Source organism: Lepidochelys kempii, chromosome 1, assembly GCF_965140265.1.
Source record: "Lepidochelys kempii isolate rLepKem1 chromosome 1, rLepKem1.hap2, whole genome shotgun sequence".
Classification (NCBI taxonomy): Eukaryota; Metazoa; Chordata; order Testudines; family Cheloniidae; genus Lepidochelys; species Lepidochelys kempii.
In genome coordinates, this window is record NC_133256.1 from 155,969,734 (window position 1) to 155,990,265 (window position 20,532).

Genomic DNA, 20,532 nt, shown 5'->3' on the forward strand with positions numbered 1-20,532 from the left:
GTCTGATGGAGAACTGTTCCCCTCAGAAAATTTTTGTCCAGCTCTGCAAAAAAAGTTCAGAAAGGAAGCCACGCAGGAAATTCTTTCACGCAGTTACAAAATACTAACTTCAGGCAAATCTTATTTTTATTATTCGATATGCACATCTGAAAAAACATCTTACTAAACTGACCATTCAGCTCATGAACTGCATAATTATACCAGGCTGTGTTTTGGGTGGCATTTTCAAGTGCTCAGCCTTGGCTTAACTCTGCTGCCACTGGAGTAAGTGGGAACATTTTTTCACACAACACTGAACTAGACTCTGGAACTCACTGCCACAGGAAGTAGTTGAGACCAAGAACGTTGCAAGATTCAAAAAGTCATGGAACTTCTATGGACAACAAGTATAAATAGAGTAATAACAAAAACTTTGGAAGAGATATAAACCTCATATTTCAAGTCTTAAGCCACTCTCTGACTAATGGGTGAGACTTAATGTGGGGGACAGATTATTCCACATCTGCCTACTGTGGGATTTTTACATTTTCCTCTGAAACAGCCAGTACTAGCCACTTTTGGAGGAAGGATCCGTTTTGCCAGACTTCAGAGGAAGCAGAGTTAGGCCAACACTGGGCACTTGAAAATTCCACCCTTCCAATTTAATGTTATATCTGCTGGCTTTTTTGGAGGACAGATGGTATTTACTATACAGAGACAATGTCATCTTGAAATCCAGGTAAAAATAGTTTCAGGTAATATACCCCTCAAAACTCCCCTGCCAAGTTATGTGTTTTTACAATCACATTTAAAGTACTTTTCTCCCTTGCTACTATGTGAAAGACCCTCAAAAAACAAAATAAACTAATTGTATGTGGGAAACTACACCCTAAATTTTCTAAAGTCACTAGAGATTTCGGGTGTTTTCATTTTTGGGGGCCCAAATTCAGGCCCCTTATAAAGGGAGCTGATTTTCAGAGGATGTGATCTCAGCACTTTCTCAAAATCAGATTCCTTTAAGGTGTCACAAGTTGGGCACCTAAAAATTACTTTTAAAAATCTGGGCCACCCATGACTATACACCAAGTGCTGTCAAATATACCAACTGAAGACAGACACATTCCTTCTCTAATCTTTCAGTTTTAGTCATCTTGAAATAAAAAAAATTCAGACAGACGTGCTGAGTTTTTAATCCAAAAGAAAATATTAAAGAATAAAAAAGGTCACACATGGTAAACAGAAGGTACAATGTAGATACAGCATAAAAACAAGTGGAAGTTTGTGTATTCTTAATTAGGAAGAGAGTGTCCTTAAAGAATGCTAATTTCTTAATCCAATTTAAGCTTTATCGCATGTGATTAAGGTAGCTTTGCATTCCAAAATCGGACCCATGAATTTGCTTTTAAAGCTAGTGACTTTTTCTATGCCTCATCCCCACCAGATTTTCATAAAATCACCTGCCAAGCAATCGTGTATTAAACATTTTCCCCCAGGTCATAGCAATGGCAATCCTAGCAGCTAACACCCACCTTGGCAAAGATGGAGGAGTACTTGTCAACACCTAACAAAGCTAAATACAAAGAGTTTCATTTAAAATTAAATTGCAATGTTTCTCCAGAAAAACAAACCTCTCTCTTTTTTTGGAGAATTCAACCAAATATGATTCAGGAGCTCAATTGTTCACAATCTCTCCTATCTAAGTAATGGATCCCTATATCATCTGTTTAGAGTGAGGTAAGAGAAAAATAATTTGATATTAAGTAATCCTCTAATTTAGAAAAAGACTTTTTACACATACCTGAAAACCAAATGCTAAGCTTATTAGTGTTATCAGCATAGAAATCTCTTTGCCAGATCTCTATGCAAACACAGCTATTAAGTTTAGTTCAGCACTTAATGAACTGTAAATGTTAATCTGTGGCCAAACTAACCTTATAATGCAAAAAGAAAAGGAGTACTTGTGGTACCTTAGAGACTAACCAATTTATTTGAGCATAAGCTTTCGTGAGCTACAGCTCACTTCATCGGATGCATACTGTGGAAACTGCAGAAGACATTATATACACAGAGACCATGAAACAATACCTCCTCCCACCCCACTCTCCTGATGGTAATAGCTTATCTAAAGTGATCACTCTCCTTACAATGTGTATGATAATCAAGGTGGGCCATTTCCAGCACAAATCCAGGTTTTCTCACCCCCCCCCCTTTTTTTCCAAAAACCACACACACAAACTCACTCTCCTGCTGGTAATAGCTTATCCAAAGTGACCACTCTCCCTACAATGTGCATGATCATCAAGGTGGGCCATTTCCAGCACAAAATCCAGGTTTTCTCACCCCCCCCCTTCCCACACACACAAACTCACTCTCCAGTTCAGCAGTTTCAGCAGTTCAGCAGTTTCAGCAGCCCCCCAACCTGAAGCAAATACTCACCAACAACCACATACCACACAACAGAACCACTAACCCAGGAACCTATCCTTGCAACAAAGCCTGTTGCCAACATATCTATTCAGGGGACACCATCACAGGGCCTAATAACACCAGCCACACTATCAGAGGCTCGTTCACCTGCACATCCACCAATGTGATATATGCCATCATGTGCCAGCAATGCCCCTCTGCCATGTACATTGGTCAAACTGGACAGTCTCTACGTAAAAGAATAAATGGACACAAATCAGATGTCAAGAATTATAACATTCATAAACCAGTCGGAGAACACTTCAATCTCTCTGGTCATGCAATTACAGACATGAAGGTCGCTATCTTAAAACAAAAAAACTTCAAATCCAGACTCCAGCGAGAAACTGCTGAATTGGAATTTATTTGCAAATTGGATACTATTAATTTAGGCTTAAATAGAGACTGGGAGTGGCTAAGTCATTATGCAAGGTAGCCTATTTCCCATTGTTTTTTCCTCCCCCCCCCCCCCCCCAGACGTTCTGGTTAAACTTGGATTTATGCTGGAAATGGCCCACCTTGATTATCATACACATTGTAAGGAGAGTGGTCAGTTTGGATGAGCTATTACCAGCAGGAGAGTGATTTTGTGTGTGTGGGGAAGGGGGGGGTGAGAAAACCTGGATTTGTGCTGGAAATGGCCCACCTTGATTACCATACACATTGTAAAGAGAGTGGTCACTTTGGATGGGCTATTACCAGCAGGAGAGTGAGTTTGTGTGTGTGGTTTTTGGAAAAAAGGGGGGGGGGGTGAGAAAACCTGAATTTGTGCTGGAAATGGCCCACCTTGATTATCATACACATTGTAAGGAGAGTGACCACTTTAGATAAGCTATTACCAGCAGGAGAGTGGGGTGGGAGGAGGTATTGTTTCATGGTCTCTGTGTATATAATGTCTTCTGGAGTTTCCACAGTATGCATCCGATGAAGTGAGCTGTAGCTCACGAAAGCTTATGCTCAAATAAATTGGTTAGTCTCTAAGATGCCACATGTACTCCTTTTCTTTTTGTGAATACTGACTAACACGGCTGTTACTCTGAAACCTAACCTTATAATGTACCCTATCTCATCTGTCTTGGAAGATAACCAGCTTCACACTTGGTGAGCACTTGGATGGAAGCAGCATGATTTTTAAGTTGTCTCTAGCTTAGTAACGTTTCCTTGACTGATGAGTTGCTTTGTAGAAGAACTATTCTATAGGAAGATCTTCATCAGATAGCCACCTCCCATTCCTGGCTACTGGTGTTTGCTGCATTCTTCTTCCAGAGATGAGACAACAAAGAGAGAAAAAGCCCATAGTCAAGATATAAAGAAATGAATAGGAAATAAAGATAAATTCTTAATAGCGTATTGGACAATTTGCAACAATGTACATTAGAAGTGAGCCTGTATACTTTAGTCCCATATTCTTATTTTTTCTTGGTCAAAGATATAAGTATAGCTCAGTGTGTGCCAGTGAAGAAGTCTTACACTAGGTGGTGGCTGTCGGAAGTGCAGATTGAAAACCTAACGGTGTTCTTTTGTTTTTGCCAAATACTGTACAATCTATTCCAGGTGCCTAAAACAATGACACTTAGGGGAGACGACTGCAAGAAGGATGTATGCAGCTGTTTAGTACAACTAGAGATCCATATCGGTTCTTTAAAAGGGACATAGTCAACCTCAATTTTTTGAAAACTAAATTTTCTATTTTCCTGATATAAAAATCCTGTAACTAGTATGTCCTGAAATTTAAAAAAAAATGTCTTAAAGAATCTTTTTCCACTCTTCTACTTATAAGAAATAGGGTCTGTTCTGCAAGTTAATGGACTATATAGGGAAACAATTAAAATTACTATGCACAAAGTGCTGTCAAATGCACAAAGTAAACAAACTTCTTTCCCTTTTACTCCACCACTAACTTCCTTCAGTTTTACTAATCTTAGGGGTTACTTGCAACAACAGTAAGTTAAAAAGTTTTCAAACAAGTTATTTTTAGAGTTGGCATCCTTTTAACTTTCATGTGTCAAATGTTTGATGTTAATTCCTACAAAGGAGAACAGGCTCCTCTGAAATATCCGTGCTGGTTACCGGAACGTCCAGGAATCTTTCAAGTTCTGTTACCTGAATTCCATGAACCATGAAACCCAAGTCTTCAGTCAGTGTAGTGGCTATGTAGGCCTGATACCAGTACACTATTATCAAATAAATATGCTCTAGGGACAGATAACAAGGGCACCGCAATTCTGGGAACAGAACTCTGAGTTACCATTTGCATCCTCTGTTCAAAATAGCAGATGTCAGAGTTATTTTAGCATTATTTTTAAGTAAGGCTACATTTTAGTCATGGGTATTTTTAGTAAAAGTCATGGACAGTAAACAAAAATTCACGGCCTGTGACCTGTCCATGACTTTTACCATATACCCCTGATTAAAACTGTGGGGGAGGGCGGAAGGCGGCAGGATGGACTGCCCAGGGGTGCCGCAGGTGGCCCGAGACTGTCTCAGCAGTGGCTGGTGGGACTGGGGCAGGGGCATGGGTCGCTGCAGAAGTCATGGAAAGTCAGAGAATTCGGGACCTCCGTGACAAACTCGCAGCCTCATTATTAAGTAATGAAATCCAGGACAGCTGTCATAAGATTCCAATCTTAACTGCAAAAATATTAAAAATAGTTACGCTATCACTTGAAAAATATATTTACATTTTAAAGAGGAAAACTACACTGAGTGTTTGGCTTAATAATGGAAGTTTACATTAAAGACAAATAGTTTGGGACTTGGACTTGTCCACCAAAGGTGTGTTCCAACTTCCATCCAAGGCAACGGTAAATGGGAGTTAGCTAAACCCAAAGTTAGGGAAGACTTCTATACTAAGACCCATGGAAATCCAGGAATTCAGCTCTCATTCATGTATGTATTGTTTTAAGTGTTTTTCCTTTAGTCATCTTTACATGATTTTCCCCTTGTGATGGTCAGATTAGAGTGGGCATCATTTATGTGCACTTTTGAGAAGCTTTCTATATTTTCTACAGGGAAGGAATGTGGGTCCTGTGGTTCAAATTCCAGCGCTGCCACAGATTACCTGTTTGACCTTGGGCAAGTCAGCAAATTTATCAATGCCTCAGATCCCCAGTGGGGATAATACACTTGCCTACCATCATCAGGTATTGTGAAGATAAATGTCACACACTCAGAAACCTCATTGTTAGGGGCTATAGGAGTACCAATCTAGCTAGCTATTTAGGCTGCAGTCCACTTGAGTGGATTCAGTAGTGGGATTTAAGAAAGGGGCTGGGATCAACAACAAAGTCTGATAACCACTGAACATGTTCACCAGTCATGGCAAGCTTCTCCGCATGGCAGAGCCGGAAGCCTGAGCAGGAGAGACCCAACAGCAAAAAGATAGTTCAAGTTCTAAACCAAGTCATGCCTTCGTCTCTGCTGGTCCTCTGCGGAGGATTAACAAACCAAACCCACAAGCATAGAAGATTATATGTGATTTTATCTTCTCACTGCATGCTCATAATTACTGTTACTCAAATGGAATCTTATTCAAACATTGCCAAAATAGATCCCGCCCAAGACACTTATTAAAGTCTGAAGAAATGTATTTTTTAATCTTTCACATTACAAGAGGTCCAGTGCCTGTAAGAGATTTTATTTGGAAAGAAATCACTCTTTCTGGGTTCTTTAGGATATTTATTTTACATTCCTCCCAGAGCCTGTTGCTGCGGACAGATCATATTTTCATGACTGAATAATTAGATTTTCAGTATCTTTTAGATACTGAAGGTTTAGTTCTTCAGTCAGGAAAATGTGACCTGACTGTTTTAGATGCATGCATATAGCATAGTTCTTGGAATTCTTAGTACTTATGTGATCATTGTAATTGAATACATTATGTTTTACTGCTGGAGAATATACAGAGAGCCGTCACAGTGCGCAACTCTACCCACTTAGGCACCTGAGTGAGGCATAGGGATTATAGCTTTGAGGTATACCTCCTCCCCCAACACTTCCTCAGCTTGGAATTTTAGGGTTTATCTACACTACAAAATTAGGTTGATTTTATAGAAGTCGATCTTTAGAAAGCAATTTTATACAGTCGATTGTGTATGTCCCCACTAAGTGCAGTTGGTTGGCGGAGTGCATCCTCAATACCATGGCTAGCATTGACTCATGGAGTGGTACACTTTGGGTAGCTATCCAACAGTCTCCGTTACCCATTGGAATTCTGGGTTAAGATCCCATTGCTTAATGGGGCAAAAACATTGTCGTGGGTGATTTTGGGGACATGTCAGTCTCACCTCCCTCCCTCCTTGAAAGCAATGGCAAACAATCGTTTCACACCTTTTTTCCTGGGGTACCTGTGCAGACGCCATAGCACGGCAAGCATGGAGCCTGCTCAGGTCAGCGCTGCTGTTGTGAGCATTGTAAACACCTTGTGCATTATCCTGCAGTATGTGCAGAACCTGGCTAGAAGATGCCAGCATGAGGACGACTGTGAGGAAGACATGGACACATGTTCCTGAAAGCAGAGGATGTGGCAATTGGGACATCATGGCGGCAGTGGGGCAAGCTGATACACTGAAACGCCGATTCTGGGCCCGGCAAACAAGCACAGACTGGTGGCGCAGACTATCCCATCCCATAGTGTTACGGGTATGGGATGATTCCCAGTGGCTGCAAAACTTTCGAATGCGTAAGGCCACTTTCCTGGAACTCTGAGAGTTGTTTTCCCCCTCCCTGAAGCACAGGAATACCAAGATGAGACTTGCCCTGACAGTTGAGAAGTGAGTGGAGATAGCCCTGTGGAAGCTTGCAACACCTGACTGCTACTGGTCAGTCGGGAATCAATTTGGAGTGGTCAAATCTACCATGGGGCTGCTGTGATCCAAGTAGCCAAGGCAATCAGTGACCTTCTACTATTAAGGGTATTGACTCTGGGAAATGTGCAGGTCATAGTGGATGGCTTTACTGCAATGGGGTTCCCTAACTGTGGTGGGGCGATAGATGGAACGCATATCCCTATCTTGGCACCAGACCACCTTGCCAACCAGTATGTAAACCGCAAGAGGTACTTCTCAATGGTGCTGCAAACACTGGTGGATCACAAGGGATGTTTCACCGACATCAGTGTGGGATGGCTGGGAAAGGTGCAAGACACTCGCATCTTTAGGAACTCTGGGCTGTTCGAACAGCTGCAAGAAGGGACTTTCTTCCCAGACCAGAAAATTACCGTTGGAGATGTTGAAATGCCAAGTTATCCTTGGGGACCCAGCCTACCCCTTGCTCCCATGGCTCATGAAGCTATACACAGGCAACCTGGACAGTAGTAAGGAACAGTTCAACTATAGGCTGAGCAAGTGCAGAATGGTGGTAGCATGTGCCTTTGGATGTTTAAAAGCTCGCTGGCGCTGTTTGCTGACTAGGTTAGACCTCAGTGTAACCAATATTTCCATTGTTATTGCTGCTTGCTGTGTGCTCCATAATATCTGAGAGAGTAAAGGGGAGACATTTATGGCAGGGTGGGAGGTTGAGGCAAATCGCCTGGTGGCCAATTTTGAACAGCCAGACACCAGGGGGATGAGAAGAGCACAGCGAGGCATGCTGCACATCAGAGAGGCTTTGAAAAACAGTTTCATGACTGGCCAGGCTAGGGTGTGACAGTTGTGTTTTTTTCTCCTTGATGCAAAACCGCCCCCTTTGTTGAATTTACTTCCCTGTAAGCTAATCCACCTCCCTCCTCTGACCACAGCTGGCAAAGCCCTATTGTTTTGAATCCATGCATTCTTTATTTTTTAAAAAGGAAGATCACTGACAAGGTAGCCCAGGTTGGGTGAGGGGAGGGAAGGACAAGGTCACATTGCTTATTGTAGCCATACTACAAATCAAAGCGGTTTGAATTACAGCCTTCTGTTGCTTGGGTCATCCTCTGGAGTGGAGTGGCTGGGTGCCCAGAGCCTCCCCCCATGTTGTTGGGCGTCTGGGTGAGGAGGATATGGAACTTGGCAAGGAGGGCCGGCGGTTATACAATGGATGCAGCAGCAGTCTGTGCTCGTTGCCTTTCCTGCAGCTCCACCAGATGCCTGATCATGTCCCTTTGCTCCCGCATTAACCTCAGCATCTCCTCCTGCGTGTTCTGATCACGCTCACTGAATGCTTTCCTGGCCTCTGCCACCAAATGTCTCCATGCATTCAGCTGTGCCCTATCAGTGCGGGAGGACTGCAAGAGCTCGGAAAACATGTCATTGCAAGTGTGTTTTTTTCACCTTCTAATCTGCGATAACCTCAGGGATGGAGTTGATACGGGAAGCATAGAAACATTTTCACCTGCAGGGGGTTAAAAAGGGAGAGTAAATTTTAAGATACATTTCTGAGAACAAAAGGGAGACTCTTTCACAGTGAATCAAGCAATTCACAGCAGACAGCACATGTGCTTTAGGTACAAGGTCACAGTTTGCCTTTTATATTGAGTGCCTGCCGGTATGGTGACATCACACATGGCTGGACAACAGAATTCGGTTTCCAGGCAGCCATGGTAAGCCAAAGGATACATGGGGTTAGCTTCTTCCGCCTTCATAACATGTGGGAATGGTTTCAAACTGCAGTGCCCTCCTTTCCCGTAGCAAGCAATGCCGGTTGGATTTGCCATTTAAAAGGAAGGGCTGCGGTTTTGGAGTGGATGTGCAGTGCACCCTTCCTCCACCACATGGCTATTCTCTGGGATGATCCCTTTTAACAAAGTGCAAACGGCCCAGCATGAACGGGGTCGTTTTACTGTTCCCTTACAAAAATTCCCGTTTCAATCAGGTGACTATGAATGATATCACTCTCCTGAGGCAGACACAGAAAGATAAAGACTGAATGTTGCTTGAATGCAACCAAAACCCAGGACCATTCGCTGCCATGCTTTGTGCTGCAATGATTCTGGACTACTTGCTACTGGCTTGGTGTGGTAAAATGTCCTACCATGGAGGACGAAATAAGGCAGCCCTCCCCAGAAACCTTCTGCAAAGGTTTTCAGAGTACCTCCAGGAGAGCTTCACAGAGATGTCCCTGGAGGATTCCCGCTCCATCCCCAAACACGTTAACAGACTTTTCCAGTAGCTGTACTGGCCACTAATGCATCCCAATTCTTCAGGGCAAATCAAACATTAAACACTATTGTTTTTAACCCCTGTAGTGTAGTTACAAATGTGCACTCACCAGAGGTGCCTTCTCTGCCTTCAGGGTCCGGGAACCCGCTGTGGGAGGGTATTGGCTCCAGAGTGATGAAAAGGTCCTGGCTGCTGGGGAGAATGGAATCTCCGCTTGCCTGCTGCGCATCCTCCTCCTCCTCATCCACAAAATCCTCCTTCGTGTTGCGCGAGACTCCCCACTTGCAGGTGTCCATGGACAGTGGTGGGGTAGTGGTAGGATCCCCCCCCTAGAATGGCATGCAGTTGATCATAAAAGCGGCATGTATGGGGCTCTGACCCAGAGCAACCATTTACCTCCTTTGTCTTTTGGTAGGCTTGCCTGAGCTCCTTGACTTTGATGCGGCACTGCTGTGTGTCCCTGGTGTAGCTTCTCTCCACCATGCCCTGTGTGATTTTGGCATACATATTAGCATTTCTTCTTTTTGATCAGAGTTCTGCCTGCACAGATTCTTCTCCCCATATAGCAATCAGATCCAGTGTCTCCCGTTGGCTCCATGCTGGAGCTGCCTGGTCACCTGTGCTGCTGAGCTTGCCATGCTGACCAAACAGGAAATGAAATTCAAAAAATTCAAAAAGTTCCCAGGGCTTTTCCAGCGTACCTGGCTAGTGCATTGGAATTGAAAGTGCTGTCCAGAGTGGTCACATTGGAGTACTAGGATAGCTCCCAGAGGCCAATACTGTCGAATTGCACAATGCTGCATGTGCACTACCCCAAATTCGACTTAAGGTGGTCGATTTTAGCGCTACTCCCCTTGTGATGGTGGAGGAGTACAGCAGTCGATTTTAACAACCCTTTAGGTCGATGGAACGGGATTGGTTGTTTAGCCGCATCGCTTATAAAGTCGACCTAATGCAGCTAAATTCAACCTAACCTCGTAGTGTAGACCAGGGCTAAATTGCCAAGTAGTTATGGTATTTATCTTATTTTGTTTCTTTTAAGGAGTCTTTATTCTTCGGTTGACATCTACTCAGTGGTTCCTATTACAATGGCCATGTGGACACGCATGTTCAGCCACTAACCTCTTTACTTCCAATATGCACGATACCTCCTCAGTTCTGGGTATTACCAAAAAAAAAAAAAAGGAAACAGACCAAAAAAAAAAAAAAAAAACTAAAAAAGAAATCACTGCAAGATACAAAATCCACAGAAAAGACAATTTTATTGGACTTGACTAAAAGATCCAATGTTTAACCATCCATATTTATATTAACAGTGCAGTTGCAGATGTACACAAAGTAATGCAACAAACATATTTCCTGCCTGCAATAAAAGTTATGTTCAGGAAACAAGAGAATAAAAGGAACGAGAGTGCACAAAGCTTTAAGCTTTGATAAAAAATAACAGCTTTTACAGACAGATATTTTAAATACAATTTTAAACAGGTTTTCCTCGAGGATTCGTTCTGTGCTTTTGAGTTCATCTAAAACTATAAAGAATTACAAACCATCAGAAAAATTTGACAAGTACAAAGTTGACCAGATTTATAAAAAAATGGAGAGAGATCCCCATTACGAAATATTGTCTTTTTAATCCTAACCTCATTAACTCCACCCTTCTGTTTATTTCAATGCTGAATATGGTTGGCAGCTGCAGATTTGGAATAAAATTATTAAGTGATATTAACCTGATTAGAACCCACTTTTAAAAAAAATCCATTTCTTTGTACTACAATTGTGTTTGTACAGTGGGTATCCCAGATGTTGCATTAATTTCTCCTTTTATTTATCTTCAAATGTTTACTGGAATTTCCATTACTGAAATGTTCTGGGTAATTTAATCAATTTAATCTAGAAATTGCAATGACAGTTTTTTGGGTTTTCTTAAAAGCTTGTCCTTAATGAAATTCCAGGCACCACTGAAGAAAATGAAATACATACTACACATGCATATTTACAAGACATTCCACCAATATAATGGTACAGACACAGTATGCATAAATCCATGAACCCCAATGAACAATCATATCACTACAATATTCATTAAACGGTGACCGCCATTTTTACCCACACCATTTAGCATCTGTGGGCAGTAGTACATTTGGACAAGCACTGGGTCACAGGATCCAGAACCAGTAAAGAGGGATGAGATAATTTAAAGATGCTTGCAGAAAGATTTAAAAAAAAAAAAAAATCAACATTTTGTTTGAACTTCTGATCACCGGTGTCTCTACATACACCAGGTTCAACCCACTGATTGTGTTGCATCTGCATCCTTGGAGGAATACTGAATCTCAAACATAATGCATTGAAGTCCATGCACATACAAATGCTATTATGCATATTCCACAAGAGACTTCTTACCCACAGTACAAGGTAAACAGCACAACATATTATTGATTAGTCCTTGTTAACTCCTACTCACCACTGTCTTCTCAGAATAAGTCATTTTCTTTGTTACAATGAGAATTTCTCATATTTATAAATTAATAATGTACCAAACAGCAAATATTAATATTGTTGTCAGATGTATGCTCCTTAGTTCTTTATTGAGCAGCCAGATCAATAACAAAAAATACACTGAAATTCAGTCCTTCATTTTGACTGAGTAGTAATATTCAAACAGCAGGACTAAATGATTTTCTAAAACTCTTATGTCAGTACCACAAGCCATGGACTGGCATTAATTTAGCGTAATAGCAAGAGCCATTTAACACTGAGCACCATCAATTTACAATTATACAATATTTTGGAAAAATTGTAAATGAACTGGTTTCTCAGAAGGTACAGTTTCATTCTAGTAGCTGTTGGAACTATTTGGCAGAGGACAGCAGGTACCAAATACTGGTCAAAAGATATGGATCTATCTATCTTTCTAGATAGATGTTACATATTTACTCCATTGGCTGAAGTAAACATCTGAGTTTTGATATGACAAGATAATGATATAGGCTTTCTGTGCCTATGGATTCCCAGAAGTAACAGAGGGAAATTAAATGAATAGTTGTGTCCTGACACTCCACTGTGCTTTAAGACTGAAGTCCAAAGCAAAGGTCTGGTTCAAATCTTTTTCTATAAGCAGGTCTTTCAGAAAAGACCTACTGCACCAGATTATAGAATAGTTCCCCCCGCCCCATCATAATTTGTCAGAATAAATTAATGGTCTGTTACAGAAGTTTCTTTCATTCTTGACTGAAGTCATAAGAGTAAGAAACAAAATTAAAACAAAAGTCAAATCATAGGATAATCATAGAATACCTGAATATTCCATGCAGAATAAAACATACCAAAAAAAAAAAATCCTGTACAAATAATGCTTCTGGTTCTACCTTAAAGAAAAAGCTATGAGCTGCTTGGGCTATAAAGCTCTACCTTGTATTTAAAGGCACCAAGGTTTTCAGAGAGATGCGTATTCTAAACAAAGATGCACTATTCTGATCTCACTTGCTTTAATATGGTATAACTTCATTCAGTGAATGAAAGTCTGACCTCTGCTCAAAATGTAGTGACGCCAATTGATAGAGGAGGAAACAAAGATTGTTTTGAAACTTTTGCAATCTCTTTGGGAAAGAAGACAGAACTGAACATTAAAATACAAGAGACTTCTCAAATATGATAGCATTATTGCAGTTGTAGTAGGTAGAAGGAAGAATGTGGAAAAGCCAACTCTGCCACCACAAGTGATAGTGAAGTACAAGTCATATTTGGCACTTGTTTTACAGATATTCAGGTGGTTTGCATATAAGCAGCTGACTGGCCAATCAATGTCAGGGGTTTGTAGATGAAATGATCATCTGAACAGCTACTTTATTTCTAATCCATGGAAAAAAGTTTTGCTGCCATGAGGAAGGCTACTGAAAGTGAAGTGGTCCATTAAAACAGAGACACTAGGTTTCAATCGTCAGAAGTCGATTAAACAGCTCATTAGTAGAAAAAGGCTAAACCAGAATGCCAGTGATCAGAATGACATACGAGGCAATAGTCAGGAGCAAATCTGTAAATACACCGACAGCTGACTAGTAGGTTTAAACATCCACATTTTCTCTTTAACATCCTGACCTGCTGAAGACAGTCAAGCAGCTTGAAGAGCAAGTTTTCTTAAATCAGTCTCGAAGTATTGACCCTAACATTCTTTAACTAGCAAATCTCTTGAGAATGTCATGGGGAGAGACCACACCTTTTGGAAACCTGGGCAGAGTTTCATTTTAATCCCTTTTCTGTAACAGGTGGAACAAGATACTAAACAAGGTACAGCTGAAAATGTGGTAAAATCAGCCGTATCCCAGGTCATAATCAGAACCTTTTATATACACTTCAGAGCAATTTAAAAAAATAGAGAAGTCCAAAATACCTCCAGAGAAAGTTCTAGTTTCCTGAAATGTCATGTACAAAAGTAGGCCACTCCAAGTTGGCTTAAAAGAAGTCCATAGCAGTTGGTCTCTTCTTAGCTGGTGTTACAAATGATTTCTTCATCTGGGGCTCTCCTGTGGGTGTACCAGGTGACTTCAGCACCCCATGGGGAGGCTTTTGTTCAGGGTTGAAAGCCACCCGGGAGGCTCCTTCTGGGCTCACTAAGATACTTTTGTCTGTCTTTTTAAATTCTGTCAAATAAAAGTTAAAGGACAAAGCTATTAGAGAGCCAGACATTGAGAGATTTAGGCAGCTCCCCAGTTCCCTGATTGCTCTGGCACCCAAATGGGTATCAAGGAAATCTGCCATTAATGCACGAGATCCAGGCTGTTAGCAAAAATCAAAAACCTAAAGATTTGCGGGGAGGGGGTACGGAAGAGGTCAGCCTAAATATCCAGCTCCTGATGGTGCCTTATCACTCTCTCTTTAGGTTGTGCTACCACCTCCAGCTGTAACCCACGGACTGACTGGTGGTACCCAGAGAGAACTGGCTGGCCACGTGGTGCAGCTCTCCTTGTTACCAGATCCTCTATCGTGTTAAAAGCCAGCTAAATACTTCCCTCCTATTCCTGCAGCTGCCAGTTATTCCATGATCGTAAGTGGGAGGCAAGGTACCCAAAAACACTCTCTTTGTAAAGAGGCAATTCAGACAAAGCCCTTGATTTAGGTTTCCTAACAAAATTTACATCTTCCCATTGAAAGGAAGGAAAGGAACAAGGTCACTATTCATACTGTTTAAATCCCATGGTCCTAGCGTTTGATGACCATTGCTGGCAGCAGGGTTTAAGCATCTTAATTCTCCTCACAAAGATGGTTTATGAGCACAAAAACACACACACACCCCCCCACGGGAAAATATACAGTCTGTTACTCCAGTGCTGAAATAAGATGTGATCTGCATCTTAGAGAGGGACGAAAAGGTAAGAAAATGGATACCTTGCCTCATTACATTAGAAATCAATTTCAATTTTATACTCATCAATATGTCCCCAAGAAAAGCATGGACATGTAACAGTCTGTGTGTGGGGATACTTATTTGTTAATATCATAGTCAGCAGAGGCAGCCAAAGTAAAACTGCAATTTTGCCGTAACAATGGTGATTCCCATCCCATGGAGCATGGGCCATCAGTGTTTCACAGATGTTTCTGCTGGGAGGCAGAATGAAGCAGTGGGGAATTTGAAGAAGAGGAGTTTCACAGAATCACAGAAACTAAGACTGGACAGGACTTCAGTAGGTCATCTAGTCCAATCCTTCCTCAATGCAGGGGATTAAGTATTACCTAGACCATCCCTGACAGGTGTTCGTCATTGGAGGTTTTTAAGAACAGGTTTGACAGATTTCACAACCTCCCTAGGTAATTTGTTCCAGTGCTTAAACTACCCTTACTGTTAAGAAATGGTTCCTAATGTTTAACCTAAATCTCTCCTGCTGCAATGTAAGCCCATTACTTCTTGTCCTGACCTCAGTGGATCAGGAGAACAATTTATCACCCTTCTCTTTAAAACAACCTTTTATGAACTTGAACACTTATCATATCCCCCCGTCTTCTCTACTCCAAACTAAACAGACCCAATTTTTTCAATCTTTCCTCATAGCTCATGTTTTCTAGACCTTTCATCATTTTTTGTTGCTCTTCTCTGGACTTTCTCCAATTTGTCCACATCTTTCCTGAACTGTGGAGTCCAAAACTGGACACAGTACTCCAGTTGAGGTCTTCTCAGTGCTGAGTAGAGTGGAAGAATTACTTGTCATGTCTTGCTTACAACACTCCTGCTAATACATCCCAGAATGATCTTTATTTTTTCTGCAACAGTGTTACAGTGATGACTTATATTTAGTTTGTGATCCAATATAACCCCCAGATCCCTTTCTGCAATACTCCCTCCTAAGCAATTTCCCATTTTGTATTTGTGCAATTGATTACTCCTCCCTAAGTGGAGTACTTTGCATTTGATCCTTTTTGAATTTCATCCTTCTTCTCAAGTTTATCAATTTGAATTCTAACCCTGCCCTCCAAAGCACTTGCAACTTCTCCCAGTCTGCAAACTTTATACGTGTGCTCTCTATGCTATTATCCAAATAATTTATAAGGATATTGAATAGAACCGGACACAGGACAGATCCATGCGGGACCTCACTTGATATGCCCGTCCAGCTTGACTGTGAACCATTGATAACTATTCTTTAAGAATGGTTTTCCAACCAGTTGTCCACCCATCTTATAGTAGGTTCGTGTATATATTTCCTTAATTTATGAGATCATATACAGCATCAAAAACAATGCCAAAATTGTGACAAAAAGACAAACTCCAGAAGCAGCATCCGACAGGTTCCACATCCACCTCTACATACTGTTTGTGTAGATCTCACCTCCCCCGCTTTCATCCTTGCCCCACTGCACCTCAAAAGACCTGGTGAAGGTATGCAGACACATTAAACTCACCTGCAGTCATGTTCTTATTCAATCCAAAGGTGACTTTTTTGGAGCTGGAACACTGCAGCATGTTTAACTACAGAATAGAAAGAAGATGGCAAATAAAGGTTGATTTGAGGCAACATTACGTTCCGTTTCCCTGCTGAAACTCTTGAGGAGTCCCAGTTTCTTCCCCTGTTGTAGATACCCTCCCCACCTTAAAGGCCTAGGCACAGCAGTGTTTGCTTAGCAGCTACCATCGTAATGGACAAGAACGAATGATATTTCTTAAAGCTGACTAGATAGCCTGCCAACAATTGAGAAGATTGTCTTTCCTCCCAGGTGTTAAGTACACTGGCCTCACAGCACTCTTAGCCCACTGAGTTATGAGGGTGTTACAAAGCATAATTTGAACAGGGTTTAGAAAGAGTGAGAGAAAGTTTAAGAGGCTTATATGGAAACAAGTAGGCTGTTTCAGAAGGCCTCTTCTGTTACAAGCCTCCATTAAAAGAAAGAACTGCAAAGCTTAGAGCCCATCTGTAATTATTTGTTCTTTTATTATTCTCAAAATAATGTAAACACTCAAAACTGTTCTTTCCACAAGAGGGATTTCTTTTAAACAATTAAAGATGTCACCATCCCAGTTTGTCAGCCTTAGAAAATATGCCTGAATCAGTTTACACTACTCAAGTGGTTTGTTAGGTAATATTTTTATTATTATTTTAAAACTGCCTATTTTACAGGTGTTGAGAAGATTAGTGCAGTTTATTAGGGGAGACTGAAGTGGTGGCAGAGCTTGGTTAGACATAGACAGAGGCTTCACTTTCCACCTTACTCCCTGAAGAGGAAGACAACCGCCCGCAAGAGCAACCCAGACAGAAGATGTTGCAACTGTGGGGATGATCATTGTGATCAACTCAGATGGCAGATAATCCAGCCATGTACAAGCAACAAGTTAAATAAAATTACTTTTGAAGAGTTTAAACTGCTCACACTGACAGCTTTGCTTGTGTGTGTAAAAAGTGTGTGTGTGTGTGTGCGTGTATAAAACTTTTTGAATGGACAATTAAAAACCCCACGGCAATCACAACTCTATCTGCTGAGGAGCTCCAGGCCAGTTTTCATCGAGGTTAGGGTTCCCAAACTTTTACCAAGTATGAACAGTGCTGAGAATTTGCCAGGAGCCTCAGGGCTGCATCTAGTTTGCACAGGATGGAGCAGACAACAGCTGCCCTTCCACAGTCACAGATGTTGCCCATGGAGACGATAGGTCCCAGCAAAACTAGATTGAGACACTGGTGTGATCCAGATGGAGTATCACAGGCTGGGACCCACATCTGGGCAAGCTGCCCTCTGTTTTTGTAGATGCAGGTGGCTGTGAGCCACATCTTGGAGTTCCATGAGCCATACTTAAGGCAACCCCCCAATTTTGGCAGACCTAATCAGGGTCATTTTACCTGCATGGAGGCTCTGGTTGAAGAGAGGCTGCCTTTGGCTTTCCTGAAGAACACTGGCTTTGGTAAAGTTGTTTTTTCAAATTTCATGAAGTCATTCCCTGTCTTTGCCTTCTTTTTCTTTAATGGAGCGAGAGTGCCACCAATCTCCTAAGAGGAGGGGAAAAATAAAACAAAAAAGTTTACTCAGTGTGAGAAAAAGAGCAGCAGCTAACTGAGAAATAGAGGATGCTAGGGTTAATGCTAGCCATTTGCCAGTGGTGGCCACAGCTAAACAATGGTAACTCGTCATGAATGAATGTTAGTTTGCAGTCACCTGATAGCCCCCTGGTTAACATTTGCCCCCATTACAAAAATGCCTCACAAGTTTGCATGATTGGAAATCTCTGTTCAAGAAAGGCCCGTGCTGGAATAGCAAGACTGCTGAATGGGAAAAGGAGGTGCATTGATGGAGTTCTGGAAGGTGAAGGGAATTTGTAAGACACGTGCCTGCTCTGTCAGGGTCCAGATAGTGGCATCATTTTCAGGAGCACAAGGTTCCCCTACTCCCGTCTATGTCCATCTGGGAGCTCCGAAGCTTTCCCCTTTCCCTCCGCCCCACTAGGGTCAAGGATTGCTTTTGGGTCCATTTAACTCTACTCCTTTAGCTGGATGGACAGAGGAGTGGACAGGATGCTACTGAGAGATACAAAGCATGCTTTCCTCTCTAGGGACTGAATATGCTAACATCTTAGCCTGGGGACCCAGAAAGCTACCCGGAACGAAACCAAAGTCTCTTGTAGAGCACTGGCCACTGAGTGGCTGCCCTCTCCTCATAATCTAAACTAGCATTTTTCAGTTTGTCTATTTAAAAATATATATAAATAAATAAAAGGAGGGGGAGATCAGAGGGGTCCCTTTTCAACACAATCTGAATCTCATGACCACCGATGGGACCAGAACTATTAAAATTATGCTCCACTTTAAACAAGAAGAAGTCTTAGCTTCCCAATTTCAACAGGCAAACTGGGAAGCAATTCTGAACATTTCTGGTTTTGCCCTTTTCTATTCTTTTATGATGTATAGAGTTGCTTCTTCCCATTCTCAAAATTTTTCATGCTTGGGAAACCAAGAATCAAAACATCTCCAACTCCTCTCTGCTGGAGGCAGGGCAATTTGCAGTTCAGAATACAGCTTTGTGGGACATCATTCTTCAGGTGTAGCTAAGCCCCTCCATCAAAGACAGAGAAGTGAGAACCTGAGATTACACAATTTAAAACAAAAGATTTAAAAAAAGAGGAATCCATCTTTATACATCATAAAGGAGTGAAGCAGTATTTAGTTCTGCACCAGAGACAGGTTTAAAGATTCAATATCTTGCAAACTCTCCAATGGCAGAAATGTGAGATTTGCAATTTGGAAATGCCAATTTCCAATACTATCATGAATCACTCATTCTCTGAACACATAGCCCTTTAAAAAAATGATCACAGTATTACGTATAAAAAGCTCTGGAAACTTTCTAACAGTATCATATGTATGAGTTATTAGCCCTCCAAGGACCATACCATTAGGCCTCGTCTATACACAAATTCGCACAGGTTTAACTAAAGATTTTTTTTATTCTAAAACACATCAGGGTTGGAAGGGACCTCAGGAGGTCATCTAGTCCAACCCTCTGCTCAAAGCAGGACCAATCCTCAACTAAATCATCCCAGCCAGGGCTTTCTCAAGCCTGACCTTAAAAACCTCAAAGGAAGAAGATTCCACCACCTCCCTAGGTAATCCATTCCAGTGCTTCACCACCCTCCTCGTGAGAAAGGTTTTCCTAATATCCAACCTAAACCTCCCCCACTGCAACTTGAGACCATTACTCCTTGTTCTGTCATCTGCTACCACTGACAACAGTCTAGATCCATCCTCTTTGGAACCCCCTTTCAGGTAGTTGAAAGCAGCTATCAAATTCCCGCTCAGTCTTCTCTTCTGCAGACTAAGCAATCCCAGTTCCCTCAGCCTCTCCTCATAAGTCATGTGCTTCAGCCCCTGAATCATTTTTGTTGCCCTCCGCTGGACTCTTTCCAATTTTTCCACATCCTTCTTGTAGTATGGGACAAAAAACTGGACACAGTACTCCAGATGAGGTCTCACCAATGCCAAATAGAGGGGAATGATCACGTCCCTCGATCTGCTGGCAATGCTCCTACTTGTACAGCTCAAAATGCCGTTAGCCTTCTTGGCAACAAGGGCACACTGTTGACTCATATCCAGCTTCTTGTCCACTGTAACCCCTAGGGTCCTTTTCTGCACAACTGCTGCCTAGCCACCCGGTCCCTAGTCTGTAGCAGTCTGTAGAAGGGATTCTTCCTTCCTAAGTGCAGGACTCTGCACTTGTCCTTGTTGAACCTCATCAGATTTCTTTTGGCCCAATCCTCCAATTTGTCTAGGTTTTAAAACTTGTTTAAATTGGTGTGTAACCAAGGCATACACAGTACTTAAGTAACCTGGTTTTTAAGGAAGAGGAACAAACATGATGCATAAATGTTTCCAGAATAGTTTCCTTTGAACCATGGAAAAGACAAAATGAATGGTGTGAGGTGAAAAACTGGGACTAAAATGTCTGAAATACATCAGGAAACAAAATGAAAATATATAACTTGTAAATATTCAATAATTTTCATTAAGGAAAACTCAGAATATTTCAAGAGAAAAAC

The 20,532-nt window shown here is 41.6% G+C and overlaps 1 protein-coding gene and 1 long non-coding RNA gene across 4 annotated transcripts in view; one reads left to right on the forward strand and one right to left on the reverse strand.

Annotated features, from left to right (window-relative positions):
* Positions 1-17,332, forward strand: part of LOC140917155 (uncharacterized) — a 40,077-nt gene extending 22,745 nt beyond the window's left edge. The window contains exons 2-3 of the long non-coding RNA XR_012160727.1: positions 14,404-14,568; positions 17,132-17,332. This is a non-coding gene — a long non-coding RNA (uncharacterized lncRNA). The remainder of the gene's footprint in view (positions 1-14,403; positions 14,569-17,131) is intronic.
* The window catches only part of RRP1B (ribosomal RNA processing 1B), a 36,897-nt gene continuing 27,123 nt past the window's right edge, over positions 10,759-20,532 (reverse strand). For all 3 annotated transcript variants that reach the window (XM_073359277.1, XM_073359285.1, XM_073359292.1), the window contains 3 exons: positions 17,846-17,992; positions 16,419-16,485; positions 10,759-14,164 (listed from right to left, as the gene is read on the reverse strand). In XM_073359277.1, coding sequence (XP_073215378.1) covers positions 13,977-14,164; positions 16,419-16,485; positions 17,846-17,992 — 402 coding nt within the window. In that variant the 3' untranslated portion in view covers positions 10,759-13,976. The remainder of the gene's footprint in view (positions 14,165-16,418; positions 16,486-17,845; positions 17,993-20,532) is intronic.